Genomic DNA, 21,284 nt, shown 5'->3' on the forward strand with positions numbered 1-21,284 from the left:
TTACCTGGCAAATGAACACCCCAATATTACCTAAAGACTTCTAGGAATAAGGAAACCAGAGCTGCAGCGGCTTTCTGGCCCCCTTTTAAACAGTCCTAACTGTTAGAAGACTTTTTAAAATTGACCTTGAATTGACTCTCCAGCTTCTACTCCCTGTTCCTGCTGCAGCTCCCTGGGGCAAGAAAACAAGTCCCTGACTCATGACAGCCCTTCGAATCCTCAGGGACTGTTAGCAAGCTTTCAGAGGTGACCAAATAACTAAACAAGCATCTAAGCAGCACCTTCCAGGACCAGGCATTATGCTCTGTGCTGGAAAAATAAAGATGAAACAGAAATGGTTCATGACTTCAAGGAGCCTCCAGCCTCTCTGGACAAATAGGCAAACACACAGTATAAAGAAAATCAATTAACACTAACATCAGGGAGTGTGGTAGAAGGAAGAGGTCAGGAAATGTCTCTTCTAAGAATCAGTCTTTGAAATGACAAGAGTCTTGAAGGAAGCTTGGGATTCCAAGAGGCAGACCAGGGGAAAACACTCCAGGCTTGAGTGCATAGGATCGCATGCAAAGGGGTGGAGGTAGGAGATGGCATGTCCTGGCCAGACAATAACAAAGGGGCCCCTGATAGAGGGGCCAGGCAGGTGGGCACACTGCTGCCCCCGAACCTCAGCCCAGACCAGACTCTATCTGGACACTGTGATCAAGTCTCAGAACCACGTTTCAGGAGAAAATCTTCATAAGGAAGAGCATCCAGATGAGGACAGTGAGGGGCCTCAAGTTCAATTCCCTTAATAAACACCAAGCCCACAGGGGCTGGGGATGCAGGTTCAATCCATGGCAACAGTCTCTGCTCACAGGGAGCTCATCTTCTAAAGTACATACAGAAGTACCCACAGAATAAATATAAGGAGAATACAAGTGTGTCCCAAAAGTCTTAGCAGACATCTGAAACTCAATGTGTCCCAAACACAGCTGGTGATCATTTCCCTTAAACTCTCCCCTCTCCTCCCATCCTCCCCATTACTGTAGAAGGCAGCACCATCCCCCAGTCCCTGAGGCTCACAGTGTGGGAGTCCTCTGGGTCTCCCCTCGCTATCTCTCACTCTCCACATCCAGTCCATTGCCATGGTCTCTCAATTTCACCTCGGCAGCATCTCAAATTCATAGCCTTGTCTCTCCTGCCCCTGCCCCACCCTGGTGTAGGCTCCCATCACCAGTGCCTCTGGATGATTGCAATAACCTGCTGGGGGGTCTCTCCCCACTCCACTTCATCCTCCATTCAGCCACCAAAGGGATAGCCCTAAAGCACAGAGCCAAAGTTAAGATAACCTAAAGCACAATTGCTCTCCTGTTCAGTAACTCTACCTATTAAATTATTAATATAATTATTAAAATTGTTAAACACAAAATCTTCTGTCGTTCAGACCCCCACATTTCCCAGCCCCCTCCTACATTTCCAGTCTTCCCACATCTTCCTCCCAATCCAGGGACACCGGCCTCCTGGCTGCTCCACAGACAAGACCCTCCATCTCGACTCTGGGCATTTTCTTGGCTGTCCCCTGCATCTGGAACACCCTTCTCCCTCCACTCTGATCACTGACCTCCCTGGCTTCCTTTCAGCACCAACTAAAATCTCACCTTCTACAGGAAGCCTTCCCTAACCCCTCTTAATCCCAGTGCCTTCCCTCTGCTCATTATGTCCTACTTATCCGGTGTGTTTGCATATATTTGTTATATGTTCTCTCCCCTGCAGATCATAAGCTCTTTAGGGGCAGGGTTTGTATTTTGCCCCAGCACTCAGTACAATGCCTGGCATATATAACAAATGCTAAATAAATAGCTGTTGACTGACTGAATGATTTTTGTTGTTCTAAGTCTGAATGGCTTTAAACTACACTGAGACTTCTGGAGCATCCTGTATCAGCAAACACCTGGTAGTTGAATGCAAGGTAGTCTGGGGGTCAGGACCAATGGCTACTAAACTGCCTCCCGGAAGAAGCTGCTTGAGCTGCACCTTGAAGGCAGACAAATGCTCTGGGAGGTGGAGGTGAGGACCGAGTGCAGGAGGGGGAATCCTGAGAGAGGATGTGATGGAAATGGGATCAGGCTCATTCTTCCAGGGCCCATAGGTTCGAACTACGAGTGCTGCCAATTGTCACATTTCAGTGGGAAGCAAGAGAGAGCTTTTAAACAGTAAGAGATGCTCCAAAATGCAATGAGCTTTCCTTGGACATACCAGGATTCCCTTTCCCTTGACATCTTCAAGCAGAGCTGGGTGACCAGGGTTGGGGTGTTATCATGCATTTTGTTGGTGCATAAAATTGAACTAGATTTCCTCTCCTATCTCTCCCAACTCAGATTCTGTGATTATTTTGTGTGTCCAGACCTTCACCCTTTTACAATTTAATTTATTTCACAAAATTACAGACTTTTCAGTCAGAACCCAGTTCATCCATCCCATACCTAACAGGATAGACTGAACCAGATGGCCTTCCCAGCACAACACATCCAACAAGTGATCATCTGTTTGTACCATCATCCAGCCCACCGGCATCAAACCCAAATAGAAAGGAAGTCACAAAACCATACACAAGGACCCCTGTGGGTTGCACAGCAATTTAGGAAGTCACATATTAACATCCTCTGCTTTTATGGTATTTTTATTTTGTTAAATATTTCCCAATTATATTTTAGTCTGATTTCACCACTCAGAAGTTACAGGACTATAGAATGTATGCAGCCTGTGGGGCGTATGTTTGACATCTCTGATCTAAAGGATATTTCTTGATCTTTTTCAAAAGAAAATCATGAAAGACTTTATCAAGCCTTTATTTCTTGAAATTTGGGGAAACCATAGTTGTAGCCCACCCCTGACCTACTAGGGGAGAGACTCCACTGACCAAAGAACTCAGGCTCGTCCTGCATGACCTGCTCCTGAAGCTCTTCTGGCTTTTCTGTGGTCTATGGCACTTCCTGTTCAAGACAGCATCCCTTTAGTAACACTTTCTAGAGTGTTGCCAGGAATTGGCATCATTCGCTGGCCTAGAGGCTGCAGGCTCAATTCTGTTCTTGAACAAATGGCACGTTTACATTTCCTGAATCTCGTTCCTTCTCCACACATGTCACAAAGATCCCAGACAAAGGCTCAGCTGTGACTCACCTTCTCAGGTCAGCCGGAGGTGGTTCATCCTGACCAGGAGACCTGAACTAACCTGGTCTCACTTCTGCTTCACAGCCACTCTCTGTGTCCCTCTAATCAATTTTCCAAATTGATACCAGAGGAAAGTCCTCTCAGATTCTCTTCCTACTAAACTTTAGGATCACGTCCCTATGAGATATTTTTGTTCTGTACATCACATGAAAAGTAGCTTGGTGAGGCCAACAGGTGCTGGGCTTAAAGTGGACTCAAGACCATCTCTCCTATTTATTGGCGGTGTGAGGCTGGGCAAGACACAATGCGCTTAAGACTTAATGTCCCTAACTGCAAAATGACTTACCTCATAGGATTCATATGGGACTCAAATGAGATCACAGATGTAAAATGCTTTAGCAAACTTATTATATTATATACATATAATATAACATACACATAATATATATAACATGTAGCATTATATAAAGAGCGGCTATTGCTATTATTATAATCATTAGACGATGAATGAATGAAAGATTTATTTTAAAAGAGTTGATAGGTGAGGTCTAAGAAGGAAGGCAGTGGTGAAAGGGAAGGGGAGGGATCCTAGGGAAGAAGGGGCTCTAGAAAGGTAGACTTTAGTTGGACTTTAGAAGATGGGAAGAATTCAAAAGGCCAAGAGGAGAAGCAAGGGGGAGGCAGAGGGAGCAACGGGAACAGATGCAAAGAGGCAGAATGGCACAGTGCCTGGGGGGGAGGAGAAGCTGTCCAGTTTGGCTGGAGCAGAGGACAAATGAAGGGGAGCAAGAGCAGGCTGGAAAGGGAGAATGTCACCAGAGGGCCACCGGCCTTGAATGTCAGGCAGGGGACAACCCACTCTTCTCCCCACCAGGGGAGCTGGTCACTAGGAAGCACGCTGTCCCACACAAAGCTTCAGGCAGTGGCCACAGCACATAAAGGGACAAGCAGTGGCGAGGGGACAAGAGAACAGAAGCCTGCTGCACTGCACTAGGGGTTCATTTCTGTTTAACCACATTTTCCCCAATACTAAAGCTTCCTTCTTCTATTTTGCCCCCACTTCATCTGTTTCAAGTGGTGAGGAGATGATCAAGTAATAGGGAATCTCCAAGCACCCTCCCCCTTGCGCAGACTGGCCAGGAGCTCAGACAAGGAGAGGCAGAGAGCAGCTCAGGGACCTCGGAGGAGGCCCAGCCCAAAGCTCAGAGCACTGACCAGAGGCATCCAGTTCCAGGCTGTACAAATAAGTGCAGAGTCAGGGACTAAAGTTTCGATGCCTAAGGATTCTCCCATTACTCCTATCAATTCCTCCATTCCCTGAATTATGATGATTTCAATCTAATTCCTAAAACTTTGTCTAATACTTAAGATGTTTCCAGGAACTCTCTTAGAACAAGAGCCATCCACATGTCCAGTGTCTGTGGTCTCCAGGTCCCTCTGCAGCATCAGTCCCCCAGGATAAGACACCCATCACCTCTTAATCCCTTGAACCTTTACCAGCGCAGAGCCAGAATTGCTATCTTTTTTTTTGCCCTGGCCTGCAGTGAGCCAGCCTCCCAGGGAATCACAGGACACATCACAACCTCACATGACCTTGCACAGTCTAGCTTGTGTGCCCCCTACCATGGATCCCTTTCTAACCAGTGAAACTCCACCGGGACTCCTTTCTCAATGATCAGCTATTCCTGCTCCCTTGTCCTATCTCCCATCAAAATAATTCTGAAGCTCTTCTCCCCCATCCCCTGCCCCACTCACAGGCTGTAGTGCTGGAGGAAGAACACTCCCTGACCACCAGTGGTATGCCTAGACTCTCTCTCTCTGGCTATCACTAAACAATTCCTCCTTGGAGGCAAGAGTCAAACTTAGTACCCATCTGGATCACGCTGGCCCTTCACCATACCAAAAGTGTATTCACTATCCATCTCTCCCTTCCCCTATTTCCCATTCAATAAACTCCAGTTGTTCCATATCCCTTCCAGGATCAAATAGTAAATACTCTGGCACTTAAAACTCTCCATCACCTGCCCCCTCTTACTTTCCTGGCTTGTTACCCTTTACTACTCTTCACACAATAGCCATTTAGCTACAATGGCTATTACTCTAATATTTCATCTCCCACCTCTAAGCCTTTGCCCTGGCTGTGCCCTGTGCCTTAAATAGGCTCCTTCCTCATCTCTTAGTCTCCCCTACTTCCTACAAGATTCAGCTCAAATGTCACTGTCCACAGCAGGCGTTTCCCAGTTACTCGGCTGCGTGAGCTTTCCTCTCTGAGATGCTCTAACCTCTCTCTAACCTCTCTCTGCTCAGTACATACTCTGCATGCATCTCATTATTTCCATACGGCGTCTCCACTAGAATGTGGGGAGGGGTCCTCTAGGGCAGAGGTTTTTCTGCCTTTCTCTGCCCAGTGCACAGCATAATCCCCAGCACATAATAAACACTTAATAAATGTGTTAATTGACTGATTCTAATTCATAAAACTTTATCTAATCCTTAAGATGAAAACTGAAGTCAGTCCTCACTCCCTGGACCATTATAATCCTCCTCAATGGTAAGCCACAGCCTCCATTATCTAAATAGCCCCTTTCAGGTTTCCAAAGATTTCATAATAACCACTGTCCTTCACAGAAACCACTAGGGTTTGCAAAGAGCTTTTGATACATTCTCTGATTTGATCCTGAAGGGCAGGTATGACAGATTTTATTTTAAAGAAAAAGGAACCTTAGCAACTCCCAAGGGGAGGTGAGCTGCCCAGGGTCACACAGCAGCTAGAAAGTAAGTGTGCAGAAGGCGAGCGCAAACACTAGGCTTTCTGACTCCCTGGGCACCACTGTCCACTATGTGATGCTGCTTCTCAATTTCACCTGAATACAATCACAAGTTCAAACTCCATCATCTGGGCCTTTTTTTCCTCCCTCTGGGAGCCAAAAGAAAATAAGCGGGTAATTCATGGGTGTTCTGGAAGCTTAATTAGGGAAAATTATAGCATGTACCCCAAAATGCACAGTCATAAATGACCATTAAGTGGACATAATGATGGGGAAGGGAGTCCAAGATCTAGGAGACATTCCTATGCTGTGTACAGGGCTAGAACACTGAACCACCTGGGTGACAAGGGCTTTGAATTTCAATCCAAAAGAGTTAAAAAAACAAAGACAGGGGAAATGATTGCAATCAATGATAATATAAATTTGACCAAAGCCAAATTAAAAATTTTACAATACTAAAAATATTACTATTTGTAAATAAATCAACAATCATTTCAAGAGAATGTTCCCTCTTGGACTCATAGACATAAAAGTACTTACAGTTTGATAATGTGAGGATGTCGGAAGAGTTTTAGATTTTGAATCTCTCTTTTAATTTTTCCAACCACATCCAAACTACGAATCTTCTGTCTATTTAAGATTTTTACCGCCACTTTATGGCCTGTCAGCTGGTGTTCTCCAACTAAGCAAAGAAAAAAGAAAGACATTTGAATAGTCCCAGAATTTAACAATAAATTAGTTCTACAACCTGATCTACACCTTATTTTGAAGAATGCTCCATCAGTGTGTATACATGCCATGTCAATGTGCACATGCTCCTCAGAGAATGAGATTTCAACAAGATACACATTTTGTGGAATGTGGTCAACACAGACATTTGTTTTGCTTGATTGTGCATATTTGTGACACAGGTTTAGGGTTTTTTGTTTGTTTGTTTGTTTCCAGTAGGAGATGGAGGAAGGAGAGAAAATAAATACTTGTTAATTAAAAAAAGAAAATTTAATTTAAAAAAGAAAAGAATGACTTGCTGAATTTTTGTTTTGAATACAAGAAAACAAGTTGCTTCTGGAAAGGAGAGATATGACTGAAGGCTTGTGGTAGTCAGCAGGCACCTCCACCAAATGTTACAGATGCTGGTAGGGAGGTGGCCTCAAAGTCAGGAACACCTGGGTTAAGCCCTGCCTCTGACAGCCCCAAGCTGCATGGGCACATCATGGCCTTACATGTCAGCGCCAAAGACAACTAAGATGTAGAGAAAGGGCCAACCTCCTGTGCCAAAAGGGGTGGCCAAAGAGCATCTGACTGTACCGGGATACTGAGCTTCCTCCTCAGAGACTTCCCTCTCTCAGTGAAACCATGGGCCCAGTACCTCCCCCAGCCCCACAGGCCAGACATCCTGCGAGGTGCCAGGAATACAGACAAAAACAAAAGCATCTGGGCCACCAAAGAATTTCTGTCTCACTGGATGGGTAGGAGGTGTCCACAGAGAAAAGCAACCCAAGGAGAACCAGGGAGGAAGAGAGGAGAATCAGCTCCAGGAGTCAGGCAGGGCTCCACAGAGGAAGCCTTCCAGGAAAACAAGGGGCAGCAGGGGCACTCCTAGCATGGTTTTGTCTTGTACAATCCCCCCACAAGGGGGGATCAAGTAGCAATGGCCAATCCTCCAGTTGGCCTTCAATGCAGAACTCATGAAGGACAATAGTGTGAAATAAGGAAGGAAAGGCAGGTGGGGGTCAGATGAGAAGAGGGGGGATCTTAAGTGCCAGTCTAAGGGGTTTGTACTATCTCCTCTAGGGCAGGGAATTGGGAGCCCCTAAACTTGGCCCCTAAAGAGACAAGTGAGCCTGCACTGGCTCAAAGACCATGCCCACAGAGAACAAGCTGGGGCAGATCCTACAACAAACCTGAAAGGCCTTGAGCAGAGACTGGCAGAGAACTAGGTCTGCCATACAGGGATGAGCCTGAATTCAGACAGGGCCAGCCCTTGAATGACTGCCACCAAAATTTAGACAGAACCTGAATTTCAGCCCTGCCTTGGCCACTAATTAGTTCTATGACTTTGAGCACATAAGTCACTTAACTTGTCTGGGTTTCAGTTTTCCCATGTATAAAATCAGGGAACTGGACTTATTGATGTTAACCAGCTTGAAACTTCTAGGATCTCTGCTAATGAATTCTGCTGGCTACTGCAAGTCCTCCAGGGCACCTCTGTTCAGAATTGATCAGTAGAAGGAATAAGTGCACTAAGGAAAGTCTTCTGAAGGCCTGGAATGATGGATATTTAAGTCTACAGTGGCTTAAGCAAGGTCTCTCCAGGGCATACGTAAAAAACATCTAAGATTTTTCAACAGATGTCTTTGATCAGGAACTCTCGGATTATCAATCATTTTTCAGCTTGGTATTATCTTCACTTTCTCCCTCTCCCTTGCCCACATATTCCATCCATTGCCAAATCTTGCTACCTCCCCAGACTCTCTCACATCCGACCCCCTTATTATCACTCAATTATCACCTTGGTGCAAACATCAGTTACTGTAAAAGCTACCTGATTGGTCTTCCTGCCTTAAATCTCTCCCCACTCTAGGTCCTTCTGCGCACGCATGGGCACGGGCACAGGCACACACACATATACACACACAATTGATCAATATCTTTTATTTTTACATCACCTAAGTGATTCCCTATCACAAATAGCCATCCCAGGGGTGGCCAGGTAGCACAGCAAGTAAGAGCACCGGCTCCAGTGTTGAGAAGACCTGGAGATCGAATCCCGGGCTCAGACACTTAGCACCCACCCAGAAACACCTGGCCGTGTAACCTTGAGCAAGTTACTTAACCCCAATTACTTAGGGGCGGCCAGGTGGCTCAGCTAGTAAGAGCACCAGCTCCAGTGTTGGGACGACCTGGAGATCGAATCCTGGGCTCAGACACTCAGCACCACACCCAGAAATAACTGGCCTTGTAACCTTGAGCAAGTTACTTAACCCCAATTGCTTAATAAAAAAAAAAAATTAAAAAATAGCCATCCCATATAACAAAAAAATCAACACTTTTTTTGCCTTTTTTGGGGGGCGCACAATTGGGGTTAAGTGACTTGCCTAAAGTCACACGGCTAGTAAGTGTTAAGTGTCTGAGGCCAGATTTGAATTCAGGTCCTCCTGACTCCAGGGCCAGTGCTCCAGTCACTGTGCCACCTAGTGTGATAGTAATGGAATATAAAGATTCCCCAGTATTGGCTTGGTTTTCAAACTGATTGTGTTAAAACTCAGAGCTTGTTAATCCCACCTGTGGGATGGACTTGTTGATGTGAAAAGAGAGTCCTGAACTGGGAGGAGCTGGTGACGTAGATTTGGAGAGACACAAGAGAGAGGCAGAAGAACTTTTTGGAAGCAGCACCTCATGGAGGCAGAGAGAAACTGAGAAAATTGCTGGGGGCCACTTTGAATCGCCCTGGACTTTTGAGACCTGTCCCCGGAGCTGCCAAGGACTGTGGAGACATGGCTGTTTTGCTGGTACTTTGTCTGTCTGTTTTGATGTTGTTTTGCCAGATTTGTCCACTGGTAAAAGACAGTCCTTTTGTTGAAGAAGTCCTGGAACCTGGCTGTTGGCTAAGAGCTCCTGAGACTGTCCTGCAGACAGAAAGTGAATACTGTCCACTGGCGAAGGACAGTGCTGTTGTTGCAGGGGTCTGGAGACTGTCCTGCAGACAGAGTGAATACTGTCCACTGGTGAAGGACAGTGCTGTTGTTGCAGGGGTCTGGGAACCTTTCTGTTGCTTCAGAAGCCCTGAAGGATTTTCTTGTTGTATGTTTACAGAAATCCTGGGAGAGGGTTTTGCTAATGTTTTCAGGGGTTGTAGGACTGTTCTACAGACAGAGGATGAATTAATGAAGGGACTGGCAATGTATCTTATGGCTTTGCTAAGCCTTGTCTCCCCAGGAACTAAGATTGCTGAGAACTTGCCTCCTGTCAAGATGAAGAAAAGACCTCCATTTGGGTATTAAGTGCTGTGTTTAAACTTGATGTAACTCTGGGGTAGATTCAATTGTGATCCAGGGGTGGGGAACTTTTGACCTTTTTGTGTTCTTTGGTTGAACAAATGAATGTACTTTACTTATGTTTGGAAACTAATCTCCATTTGAGAAGAGGGGCTTTGTGGTGGACTAAATGAAGGTACAGCCTAGGGGTGGTGTAATATTTAGAACAGGGACTTTGTAATTGATTGAATGATTGGAAGGTCCTGGGGTGGGGTAGTACTTGGAGATTATTTAATCACCCTTAGTAAATGCTGTATTTGGAATGATGTCATGTTTTGATCTTCTCTGTTCTTGGTTGGTCACTGAATAAAATGGAGAGCACCTATGCTGGTATTCTGAACCTTGGGAAGTTGCCTTTCCTTGGCATTACATTACACCTAGCCACCTCCAAGACACTTTTTCAAATATTCTAACCATCATGCAAACAGATCATCCAGACCACAGTCCTCCATCATCAGGGACATTTCCCTTACAGTTGTTCGACCTTCATTTTCAAAGAGGGCCAGAGATACGGGGTGATGTCTTGACTTTCCTGAGAATTGGATTTAAGTGAGGCAGAGCTGCATAAGGTTGCCAGCCTCACTGTCTCTTCTGATCATCAAAGTCCAGTAGCAAGACAAAAGTCAGGATGTCTAGCAATGGCCTGGTATGCGATGGATGACCTTGGCTTCTTCAATGGCTGACCAAGCTTAAAGGGCTTCAGCTGCCATCATGGCCCTCAGAACAAAGCATTCTCATCTACCCATTCTGCCAGGTGTCCTCACACACTTTGGATAAACGTCTACCTAACTAACCAACAAGTTTGAGGCCTGTCAGTTACCCTCAACCTGGTTCAGCCCACCTGCCAAGGTGGTTTCACTGGGGTGTGGCCACTGTGCCTGCTGCAGCTTCTTGAAACAATGGGCAAGAGTTGGGTGACAGGGGGTGGCCAGATGGCTCAGTGAGTAAGAGCACCGGCCCCAGAGTCAGGATGACCTGGGATAGAATCTGGGCTCAGATACTTAGCACCACACTCAGAAATAACTGGCCGTGTAACCTTGAGCAAGTTACTTAATCCCAATTGCTTTCAAAAAAAAAAAAGAGTTGGGTGACAGGTGTCACCCAAAAATAGGTGAGCAACCCTGAAAAGGGCTGACACAAGAGGTGCTAGTCCTACACACACACACACACACACACACACACAAACACACACACACCCCTTAGAGTTATGCGGGCCTCAGAGACATGGTAATAGTCACACAGACACTGATGAGGTAACGAGGTGTCCCACTGGATGTGATGTCAGGAAGACCAGAGTGCAAATACAGCCTCAGGCACTTCCTGGCTATGTGACCCTTCTCAAGTCACTTTCCTCCCCTGTAACATGATGACAATAACATCGTCTCACTCCCAGGATTATTGGGAAGATCAAATGAGATACTATTTCTAAAGCACTTTGCTATCCTCAGAGCCCTACATAAATTGCTCTCTAGTACGATGAATTGCTATCTGCATTGCTGAAAAATAACCAGTGAGATCACAGACCTATCAAAGTATCCAGGAAGTAGCCAAGGGATTATTGGAGTACATCAATGCCTCAATTTGTTTTAAAGTTAATGCTTTCCAAAGATTAACCTAATGTATAAATTATGACTATTTCATAAGTCAATGGCCTTTCTCTCCCAGTATTCCATAGGAAAAATTTTTTCATGTATAAAAATAAATTATTTGTTACTTTATCTTCTAGACAAAGATTTTTACTTTGTATTTTGCCATGAAGTTAATCCATGGAAAGCATTAATTCATGATCATGAGAAGTAAAATGGATCATTTTGATCACATTAAATAAAAAAGGTTTTGCACAAACAAAACAAATGCAACCAAAAGTAGAAAGAAAACAGGAAAATAGGTGGAAAATTTTAAACTAAACTTCTCTGATAAAGGCTTCATTTTTCAAATATATAGGGAACTGAATCAAAGTTATATAAAAATGCAAGATATTCCCCAACTGATATGAACAGGCAGTTTTCAGAAACAGATATCAAAGCTGTCTGTAGTCATTTGAAAAAGTGTTCTAAACCTCTATTATTAGAGAATTACAAATTAAAACATCTCTGAGGTTCCACCTCACACCTATCAGATTGGTTAATATGACAGAAAAGGAAAATGATAAATTTGGGGGGAATATGGAAAAAGCAGGACACTAATGCACTGTTGGTAGAGTTGTGAACTGCTCCAACCATTCTGGAGAACTATTTGGAACTATACCCAAAACAGAAAACTATGCATACCCTTTGACTCAACAACACCACTAGTAAATCTGTATCTCAAAGTGATCAAAGGAAAAGGAGAAGGACCTATACATACAAAAATATTTATAGCAACTGTTTTTGTGATGCCAAAGAATTGAAAATTTAGAGGATACTCATCAATTGAGGAATGGCTAAACAAGTTGTGTTATACAATCATGACAGAATACTATTTTACTGTAAGAAATAACAAACAGGATGGTTTCTGAAAAACCTGAGACTTAATAAGATGCAAAGTGAAGTGAGTAAAACCAGGAGGACATTGTACACAGTAAAAATTGTGACAGATTTAGTTGTTCTTAACAATACAATTACCCAAGACAGTTCCAAAGGACTTATGGTGAAAAATGCTATCCACTTCCAGAGAAAGAACTGATAAAGTCTGAGTTCAGATCGAAGTATTTTTTTAACTTTATTTTTCTTGCCCTTTTTTCCAACATGGATAATATGGAAATGATTTACATGATTTCACAGATATAATTAATATTATATTTCTTGCCTTTTCAATGTGAATGTGAGAAAGCAGAAAATTTAGAACTTAAAATTTCTTAAGTGCTAAAAATAGCTGAATAATAAATTTACTTTTGGAAAGAAATACTCAATCATACTGATATGTTATTTGAGTATTAGAGATCAACAAAGAGTAATATCAAAAGCATTAAGATTTGTCTTGTGTTTGCCAATTTACATAAGCCTTTTTTATCTAATGCACCTTTGAAGGGAATTAATAAGCACTTAGATAACTAAATTCAAATGATTTCTTATGTGGTCACATTCCATACTAAATACTTATATATATATATATATATATATATCATTAAACATTATTAAGAATGAGAATACAAAGACCAGAGACATTATATGATCATAGATTTACAACTAAAAGTGACATTAGAGATCCTATAGTCTAATGCCTACATATTATAAAAGAAGAAGGACAATGGCAAAGAAGGGACACATGACTTGTTCACACTCATACAGCTAGTAAGTAATGGAAGGAGAATTTGAACTCTTTTCTTTTGACTCCAATGCCAGTGCCCTTTCTCTTGTACCATCCTGGCAAGAGTCCCTGCTTTTAAGGAATTTGCAATCTATTAAAGGAGATCCTACTGCTACAAATGTACTTCAAGGAAGTCAAACATTTGAAAGAAAGCTACCATGTACACCAAAGTATTTATAGCAGGACTTTCTGTAATAGCAAAGAACTGGAAACATAACAAATACTCATCAACTGGGGAATGGTTAAACAAATTCTATTGTGGGGAATGTACCAAATGTGATATTATAGTGTGGTAAGAAAGGATGAGCAGGAAGAACAAAGAAGCAGAAGAAAATGTCTATGAACTTAGCTCAAAGGGAAGCAAGCAGACCACAAAACCATGTGTTGAGCCCTTAGTAACTTAAAGAATTCCTATGGCAACAATCCAGAGCCAAATTTCCCATCAACAAGGACAGCCTCAAGGAAAGGAGGAGCCAGTGCAGCCCCCGCCCTGCTCTGAAGACAAGTGACAGCATTCTGTCCTACATGGTGGAGGCGATGGCTCCTTTTCCTGACCGCTGATGCTCACTCTGCTCCTTTGTTGCAGAGAAGTTCTCTGGGGAGAGAAGGATACTTGGAAATGAAAGTAAAATAAGAAAGACACGACTATTTTTAAAGGCTTTTTCGTTGTCCTTGGTTTCCCTTGATAACCTGCTTGCCAGACACCGCACGTCAGTATTCACCCTCTGTTTCTTACCCTTGCTTTCATTTTCTGTGTATTTCTTTTTTCTTAAATCTACAGAGAAATCGATGAATTCCCTATGAATCCCCATCAGCCTCCTTGGACAAGTTCTGTTGTTCTTCATTCACATTCATCTCCAGAATTTCCTCCTTAAAAGGTTCCCATCTTTCCTGGGCTGACAAGTCCTAGACGTTGGGTCCACAAGATATCACCTCTTAACCCTGTGAAAACTGTTCTGCATACAGCTCACATGCCCATCACCCTAAGTCTGTCTCTCTCTTCTCTATCACAAACTCAGCAAGGTGGTGGGCACTTCCCCAGCAGGCTCTCATCCCTCCTGGCCCTATAGTCAGCACGTCCATCTGAGGAGTAGATCCCGAGGAGAATGTCCTTTTACCGGCTTCTCTTTCTTTTTTCTTTCAAGTTAAGGTATCTTTAGCTGCTCTGTTTTTTGCCTCAAGAGAGAGTTTCAGCACTGTGGAGGAGAAAAAAGCCAGATTATAGAATAATAGAAAGAGATAGAATAAAAGAAATGAAACAGATGAGTTTCTTCTATACATCTCATATGTTGTTGTTGTTTAGTTGTCTTTCAGCTGTATTCACTCTTTGCAACCTCATTTTACAGATGAGGAAACTGGGGCAAACAGAGTAAAATGACTTGCCCAAGGTCACACAGCTAGTAAATGTCTGAGGTCATATTTGAACTCAAGAAGGTGAGTCTTCCCAACTTAAGACTCAGCATCCTATCCACTGCACCACCCAGAATGCATTTGTACTGTGCTACCATAAGCTCCAAAGATCTCATAGCTCTGACTCATATTTATGGCTGCCAACAGAGCCATTACACCTCAGTCTTTATTGGTCAAAGGGCAGCCATGAAAATGAATGCAACATATTGCCAACCTCTGTTACAGACAACAAGATAAAGGGACACCCTTCCCCTGTGATTCCAGGAAGCTTGCACTTCTCCCACCAGAGATCTGTTGGGAAGCTGCACAGAGCAAATGTGTTCCAGGTCCTTGGTCACAACAAAATCCTAATATTAATCAGTCACGGAGCACTTATTAAGCATGAACAACATGCCAGTGTGCTGAGCACTGGGGGACAGAAAGACAAACTTCCCCTCCTTGCCTTCAAGGAGCTCACATTCTAAAGAGAAAAACATTTAAATAACTATGGACACATAGGACAGATGCTGCTTAGGGGAAGGGCATCTGGGAGGGAAGGGAACCAAGAGCCAAGTGTCAAGGAAGTGCCCAGTAGAAGGTCCCAAAGGAAGCTAGGGGGCAGAGGGTGGCGGCCAGGACAAAGAGAAGCGTCATGCACTTGGAAGCTGTTACAGCTGGATTCCAGGGAACAGGGGAGGCAGTTCAGTCCTAGAAGACTTGGAGAGACAGGAATGGGCTGGGGCCTGAAGGCCCTGACATGCCGAACATAAGAATTTGTATTTGTTCCTGGAGGTCACAGGAGGCTCCTGCATCTGGGGGAGGGGAAGGGACCTGGCCCAGTTCGAGCTTTAGAAAAATCACTCTGCCAATTGAGCCTAGTTTGGAGCGGGAATAGACCTAGAAAAGGGAGACCAACCAGAAGGCTGCTGCAATGCTGTTATAACTCATGGAAGCTTAGCTTAGCTAGCCCTCACTCTGAGGATTTTGAAATGGCTATTATTGTTTTTCTTTTGGCTCATGTTTGTGATTTCATTATCAGAGGGAATTCCTCAGAATGCTGCCAGGAGAACCGAGAGTTCTGAGTAGAGGTAGAATTAGAATCTAGGTATCCTGCCTGCACCATACTGCAATGCCCACGATGCTAGCTAGCTTTCACAATTTTGAAACTAATCCCCCACTATGGGTTTTAAACATGGACAAATTCTTAAATGCATGTGCACATATATACACACAATATGTGTATGTGTAATATGTATATAGTTTGGAGAAAAATTGTTGATTTTCATAAATCAAAAGCTGTTTAATAGGTTAAAATATAGTAGCATTCAAAATTAAGATAGTAGAAAAATAAATTTTGATCATTTTAAATTTTATTAGAAGCGATGAAAGTCTAAGGTTAGAGAAAATCTAGCAAAGTCTTGAAAAATAAAGACAGCAGTAAAGATTATAGAATTTCTAGGTGGCTAATGATTAACGTAAGGACCAACTAAGCAATAACACCGTTCCCTTTTAGGGGCGAGGAAGGTCACTATTCTTAGCAGAGATAAGAGCTGCCTGAAATGTTTTCCTCAATAACACCATTCTAAAAATAAAGTTGTTCACATACTTCAAAATAAAAACACACTCTGCGTAGCCAGCAATATCTTCGGCATTAGATCAGAAGAAAGGGCATAACTTCCATTACATTTGCAATTAACAGCTTTACTAACGACTACAATAAGAATTTATCTTTTTAAGTTCGTAACACATTAAATGTTAAATTTGGGGAGGGTAGTTATAACTTATAACACCGAATGCCATCCATGTATGTGACTTTGTTATTTCTGAAAATCTCATCTCAGAGATCTGATAGGGCAAATTTAATTTTCTTCTTGACTCAAAAATTATCTCGAAAGGGTTAAGTAAGGACGTGATATTTTGGGGTAAAAAAAAAATACCCAAGTCTAAGGGCCATGTCAATTTCCTGACAAGATGAGTGACCTCATTTCTGCCAATCTTGAAGAAAACTGGGCACGGGAGCTCTGAGTCAACACAAAAAGAAATGAAGAAGTTCTATCTCCTAGTTATTTCCATATATACATGGTGCAATGGAAAACCCAGGCTCATTCATGAGACAAAAGAGTAAACTGGGGCCCAGAAAGGTGAGTACCCAAGTAAGAAAGGTCCTGGCCTTCCATACCCGACATTCCAGGTTCTTTTCATCTTTCCATAAGCCCTCTGTCCGTGTCATCTGAGGAATAGCTAAAGAAACTGGCCAAGAAATCTTCAAGGAGATGCGATAGCTTCCTTCAAATAATGGTAACCCTGCCACAGAGAAGCATCAGACCAGGCTCACTTGGTAGAGGAGGGCTGAATTAAAAATGAATGGGTGCAAGTGACAAGGAGGCATATTTCATTTGAGCAAAAGAGGAAAAAATGTCCTAAGCCCTTTCTCCAGCACCCCCCCCCCAAAATGTTCTTTCTATGAGTTATTTCACACAGAATGGAGGTGGGGAAATGCCGAGCAGTTTTCTTGGCTTCGTTTTTCCTCTTTTGTTTTTGAAATTATATTACTTGTCTTACTGTTTCTAAATGAGGATGTTCCCCCTTAAAAATGGGCCACATATCCACACCACCACAGAGCCCATCTGACCTGAACACCAAAGTCGCCCTGGCAGTTGCCACAGCAGTGACGGCACAGAGGGGGGAAACTGCCAATTTAAAAGAATCTGTTGATTTAGACATAGGAAGGAAGGAAGGTCAAAAGAAGAAACCACTTATGAGAACTACCTTAAGAAAGCACAAGGTAGGAATGCCCACACACTGTGTAAAATTCATTTCCTTTTGTAGTTCTAATTGAAATTCCACATATTCTACCAACTAGAAATTCAATTAGGGATTAACAAGCATGATCTTGTTAAAATGTAAAAACCTCTACAAGGGATAAAGGACTACCTTCTACTGACACATTTTCCCCTCTTTGGTTCTAAACCGATGATTTCATCCATATGGGCTGTGGGAATTCCCTTCCCAGATGCAGATCAGCCACTAGTAGCCCTGAGAGTTGCCTGAGGCCCTGAGAGGTTAAGCAATTAGCCCACAGTCACATGGGCTGGCCTTGAACACAGCTTTTCCTGATGCCAAGGCCTTCTTCTCTCTCTTACTGCATACCACCTCTCCATGTGCACATTAGCATGGCTTGATGCCCTCCTAACTTCCCAGAGATCAAGAAGCAGCCCTACAGGAAGGAGAGTTCTGACAGGAAGGGGAAAAGAGTCTAATTCTGGGCCCAAGTCCGGCCTGGACACAGCCTGGGAGTCTAAAGGCAGCATAAGAATGCAGGGCAATTTCTAAGACTAAGAGTCAGTCCCCAATTGGTCATGTGCAGTATCCAAGTTATCAGTAGCTTCATGAAAAAATGCTTCCAATCACAAATAATTAGAGAAATGCAAAGTAAAGCAACTCCAGAGCTCTCTCTCATCGTCATCAGATTGGTAAAGTTGCCCAAAAAAGAAAATGACAAATGTTGGAGAGACAACTGAATTAGGGTGCTGCCGGGGGGGGGGGGGCTGTGAACTGATGTAGCCACTGTGAAAAGTCATTTGGATCTTTGCCCCTCAAAGGTCTAAATGCTACATTTCCTTTGAGTCACCGATACCACTACTAGGCCTCTACTCCCAAACAGATCAAAGAAAAAGGAAAAGGATCCACATGTACACAAATTGTGTGTGTGTGACCTCTTTTTGACAGCAAAGAACTGGGGACAAAGGGTGCATCCAATCAGTTACGGATGCATGAGCATAGCACCCTCATGCTGTAAGAAATGTTGAAGGGGAGAGCTTCAACAAAACCTGGGATGACACTGAAGGGAGGCAAGCCAAAAGAATGCATATAATCACAACACGGTAAGAGCTCTGATCCACATGAGGGCCAACCTGGATTCCAGAAGACCCACAATGGAGCCCGGCTGCTGCCCCACCAACAGAGAAGTGGCAGACTCAGGGGCAGACGGAGACCTCCTTTTTGGGATGTGGCTAATCCCAGGGTATTTTCGCTTGACTGCACATGTTTGTAACAGAGGCTTTGTTTTTCTGGCTTTTTCATTATTAGGGGGAGGGAGAGGAGGAGGAAGAGAAAGCTGAGCATCACTGAAAATAAAATTTGATTTTAAAAGTCAATAGACAAATGCATGGCATTATTAAACAGAAGATCTTAGGGTTCCTTCCCCATCGTCATGACTAGAAGCTTTGTACAACAGGAGAGGGCACTGGTGCTGGTATTACTGGTGTCAGGTTTACTGTCACATCTAAGTGTGGCTGTTGCCTGAGGAGTCGTTCTCTGTGGTTTCTGATTCTTCTGGATTCCACAGCAACAGCCTGTCTGTGCCCACTCCAGGTCACCCTCCGTCAGCTGCCAAAGTGGTTCTTCCAAAGCTAACACATCAGTGACAGGGCTAGGTAAGAACACGGGAGAAATCGAAAGAGAGAAACTTTAATCCAACAAAAGCCTCATGCTTGGGTTAAAAAGGCTCTTCTTTCTGGGAGAAACCAGGGAAGGTGTGGCCAGTCACCAGGTCACCTGAAATCAATCCCACGGCCATGGAAGGGGGCCTTTGGGAGGGACCTCAGCCACAATCCAACCCATGCTGAAATGATTGGACAACAACATCATCTCCTTATTCCCTGGAATTTTCCCCTCCCTCATGCAGCCCAAATCCTATTAGCTTTTTTCAGCTGGCACATCGTACAGTTCACTAAGCCCCTCAGCCCTTTTCCAGAGCTACTGTATATCCATTCCTCCTTCAACTTCTGTTTGTGGAGAGGATTTTTTTTCCCCAAGTGCAATACTTGACATTTAACCCCATTGAATTTCATCTTAATAGATTCAGAACAATACCCTGGTCTGTCATACGCTGTCTTTGTGCCGTTTGCAAAACTGAGGAGCAAATCAGCTATGTCTTCACCCAAGTAAATGATAAAAATGTTCACCGGCACAAGTACAAGCCCTGAGGCCCTCAGTGGGGAGCCCCACTGCAATGACACTGAATTACTAAGCATGATGCCTTGAGTCTGGCCAGTCAGTGGGCTCTGAATCCGCTGGGTGGGATTATCAGTCACTCCCTATCTCTACACTGCCTCCATAGGAATAGAATGAGATCAAAGACAACTGTGTTGACAGCATTGCTCTCATCTGTTAGTTTAGTAATCCTGTCAAAAAAGAAAATTGGGGGACTCTGGCAGGACCTATTTTTTTCATCAATTTTATTGAGCTCTGATTCTCTCCTTCCCCTGTCTTTCTCCCCTCATTCAGAAAAAAAAAAAAGCAAAACCAAAGAACCCATTAAAATCCATTACAAACATCCAATAAAACAAATTCTCATAGTGGATACATACATGTATATTGTATGCTTATATGTATACATGTGTGCACGCATACATACACACACTCTCTCTGAATCCTTCATTCTCTACCTGGAGGTAGGGCAGGCTGGTTCAACATGAGTGCTCTGGAATTGTGGTTAGTTCCTTTGTTAATCAGAGTTCCTATTCTTCCAAAGCTCTTACAATATCATGGTTATCATACACATTGTTCCAGTTCTGCTCACTTCACTCTGCAGCAGTTCTGCCAGTCTTTTCAGGTTTCTTTCATTCTTATAACACAATAGTATTGCATCATAGTCATTTATCATAACATATGCAACCATTCCCCAATTCATGGGTATCCACTCTTTGCCACCATGAAAAGAGATGCTATAAAATTTTTGTACATATGAATCCTCATCTTTCTTTGATCTCTCTGGGAGCACAGGCTTCATAGGTTATGCAGTAAAACAGTGATTTAAGGCAGAGATTTAAACTGTTTTCCAGAATGACTGGACCAGGTCACAGTTCCTTCAACGGTACATTTTGTATTTGTGCTTGTTTTCCCACAGCCCCTCCAGCTTTTGCCATTTTCCTTTTTTGTCAACTTTACCACTCCAATAGGTGTCAGGTGGTATTTTGAAGTTATTTTAATTTGTACTTCTCTAATTATTAGTGATTTAGAACATTTTTTTAATATGGATACTGGTAACTTGGATTTTCTTCCTCAGAAAAATGCCTATTCATAATCTTTCAAAATTTATCAATTGGGGAGTGGCTTTAACACTTATAAATTTGAATCAATTCCCTATATATTTGGAAATGGTATTTATAATATGATAAATGATCTTTATCAGAGAACCTTTCTGCAAAGATCTTTTTTTCTAATTTCTTCCTTCTCTTATAATTTTAGCTACATTGGTTTTGTTTTTGGAAAAGCTTTTTAATTTTATGTAATCAAAATGGTCCATTTTACTTTCTATGAATATCTCTATCCTTTCTTTGGTCATAAACTTTCTCCCTAGGCATAGATCTAAAAGGTATTTTTTTTCTGGTATGACCTTTTCTTTATTTTAATTTATTTCCTATAATTTATTTTAAACATTCTTTTTAAAATTTTGAGTTTAAATTTCTCTTTTTCCCTTCTGCCTCTCCCTTACCCATTGAGAAGGCAAGCAATATGATATCAATTATACATGTGAAATAATGAAAAAATATTTTCCATATTAGCCATATTGTAAAAAAATAAAGCAAGATAAATATTTTAAATTATACTTCAATTTGCAGAGTTCATCAGTTCTCTCTCTTGAAGT

The 21,284-nt window shown here is 42.8% G+C and overlaps 1 protein-coding gene across 1 annotated transcript in view; it reads right to left on the minus strand.

Annotated features, from left to right (window-relative positions):
* LOC138165307 (5'-AMP-activated protein kinase catalytic subunit alpha-2-like) overlaps positions 1 to 21,284 on the minus strand; it is a 75,021-nt gene that overhangs the window by 39,291 nt on the left and 14,446 nt on the right. The window contains exon 2 of the mRNA XM_069093490.1: positions 6,459 to 6,600. Coding sequence (XP_068949591.1) covers positions 6,459 to 6,600 — 142 coding nt within the window. The remainder of the gene's footprint in view (positions 1 to 6,458; positions 6,601 to 21,284) is intronic.

Source organism: Petaurus breviceps, unplaced genomic scaffold (genome assembly GCF_028583685.1).
Source record: "Petaurus breviceps papuanus isolate PSGF00001 unplaced genomic scaffold, PetGlider_PUasm1.0 208, whole genome shotgun sequence".
Taxonomy (NCBI): Eukaryota; Metazoa; Chordata; class Mammalia; order Diprotodontia; family Petauridae; genus Petaurus; species Petaurus breviceps.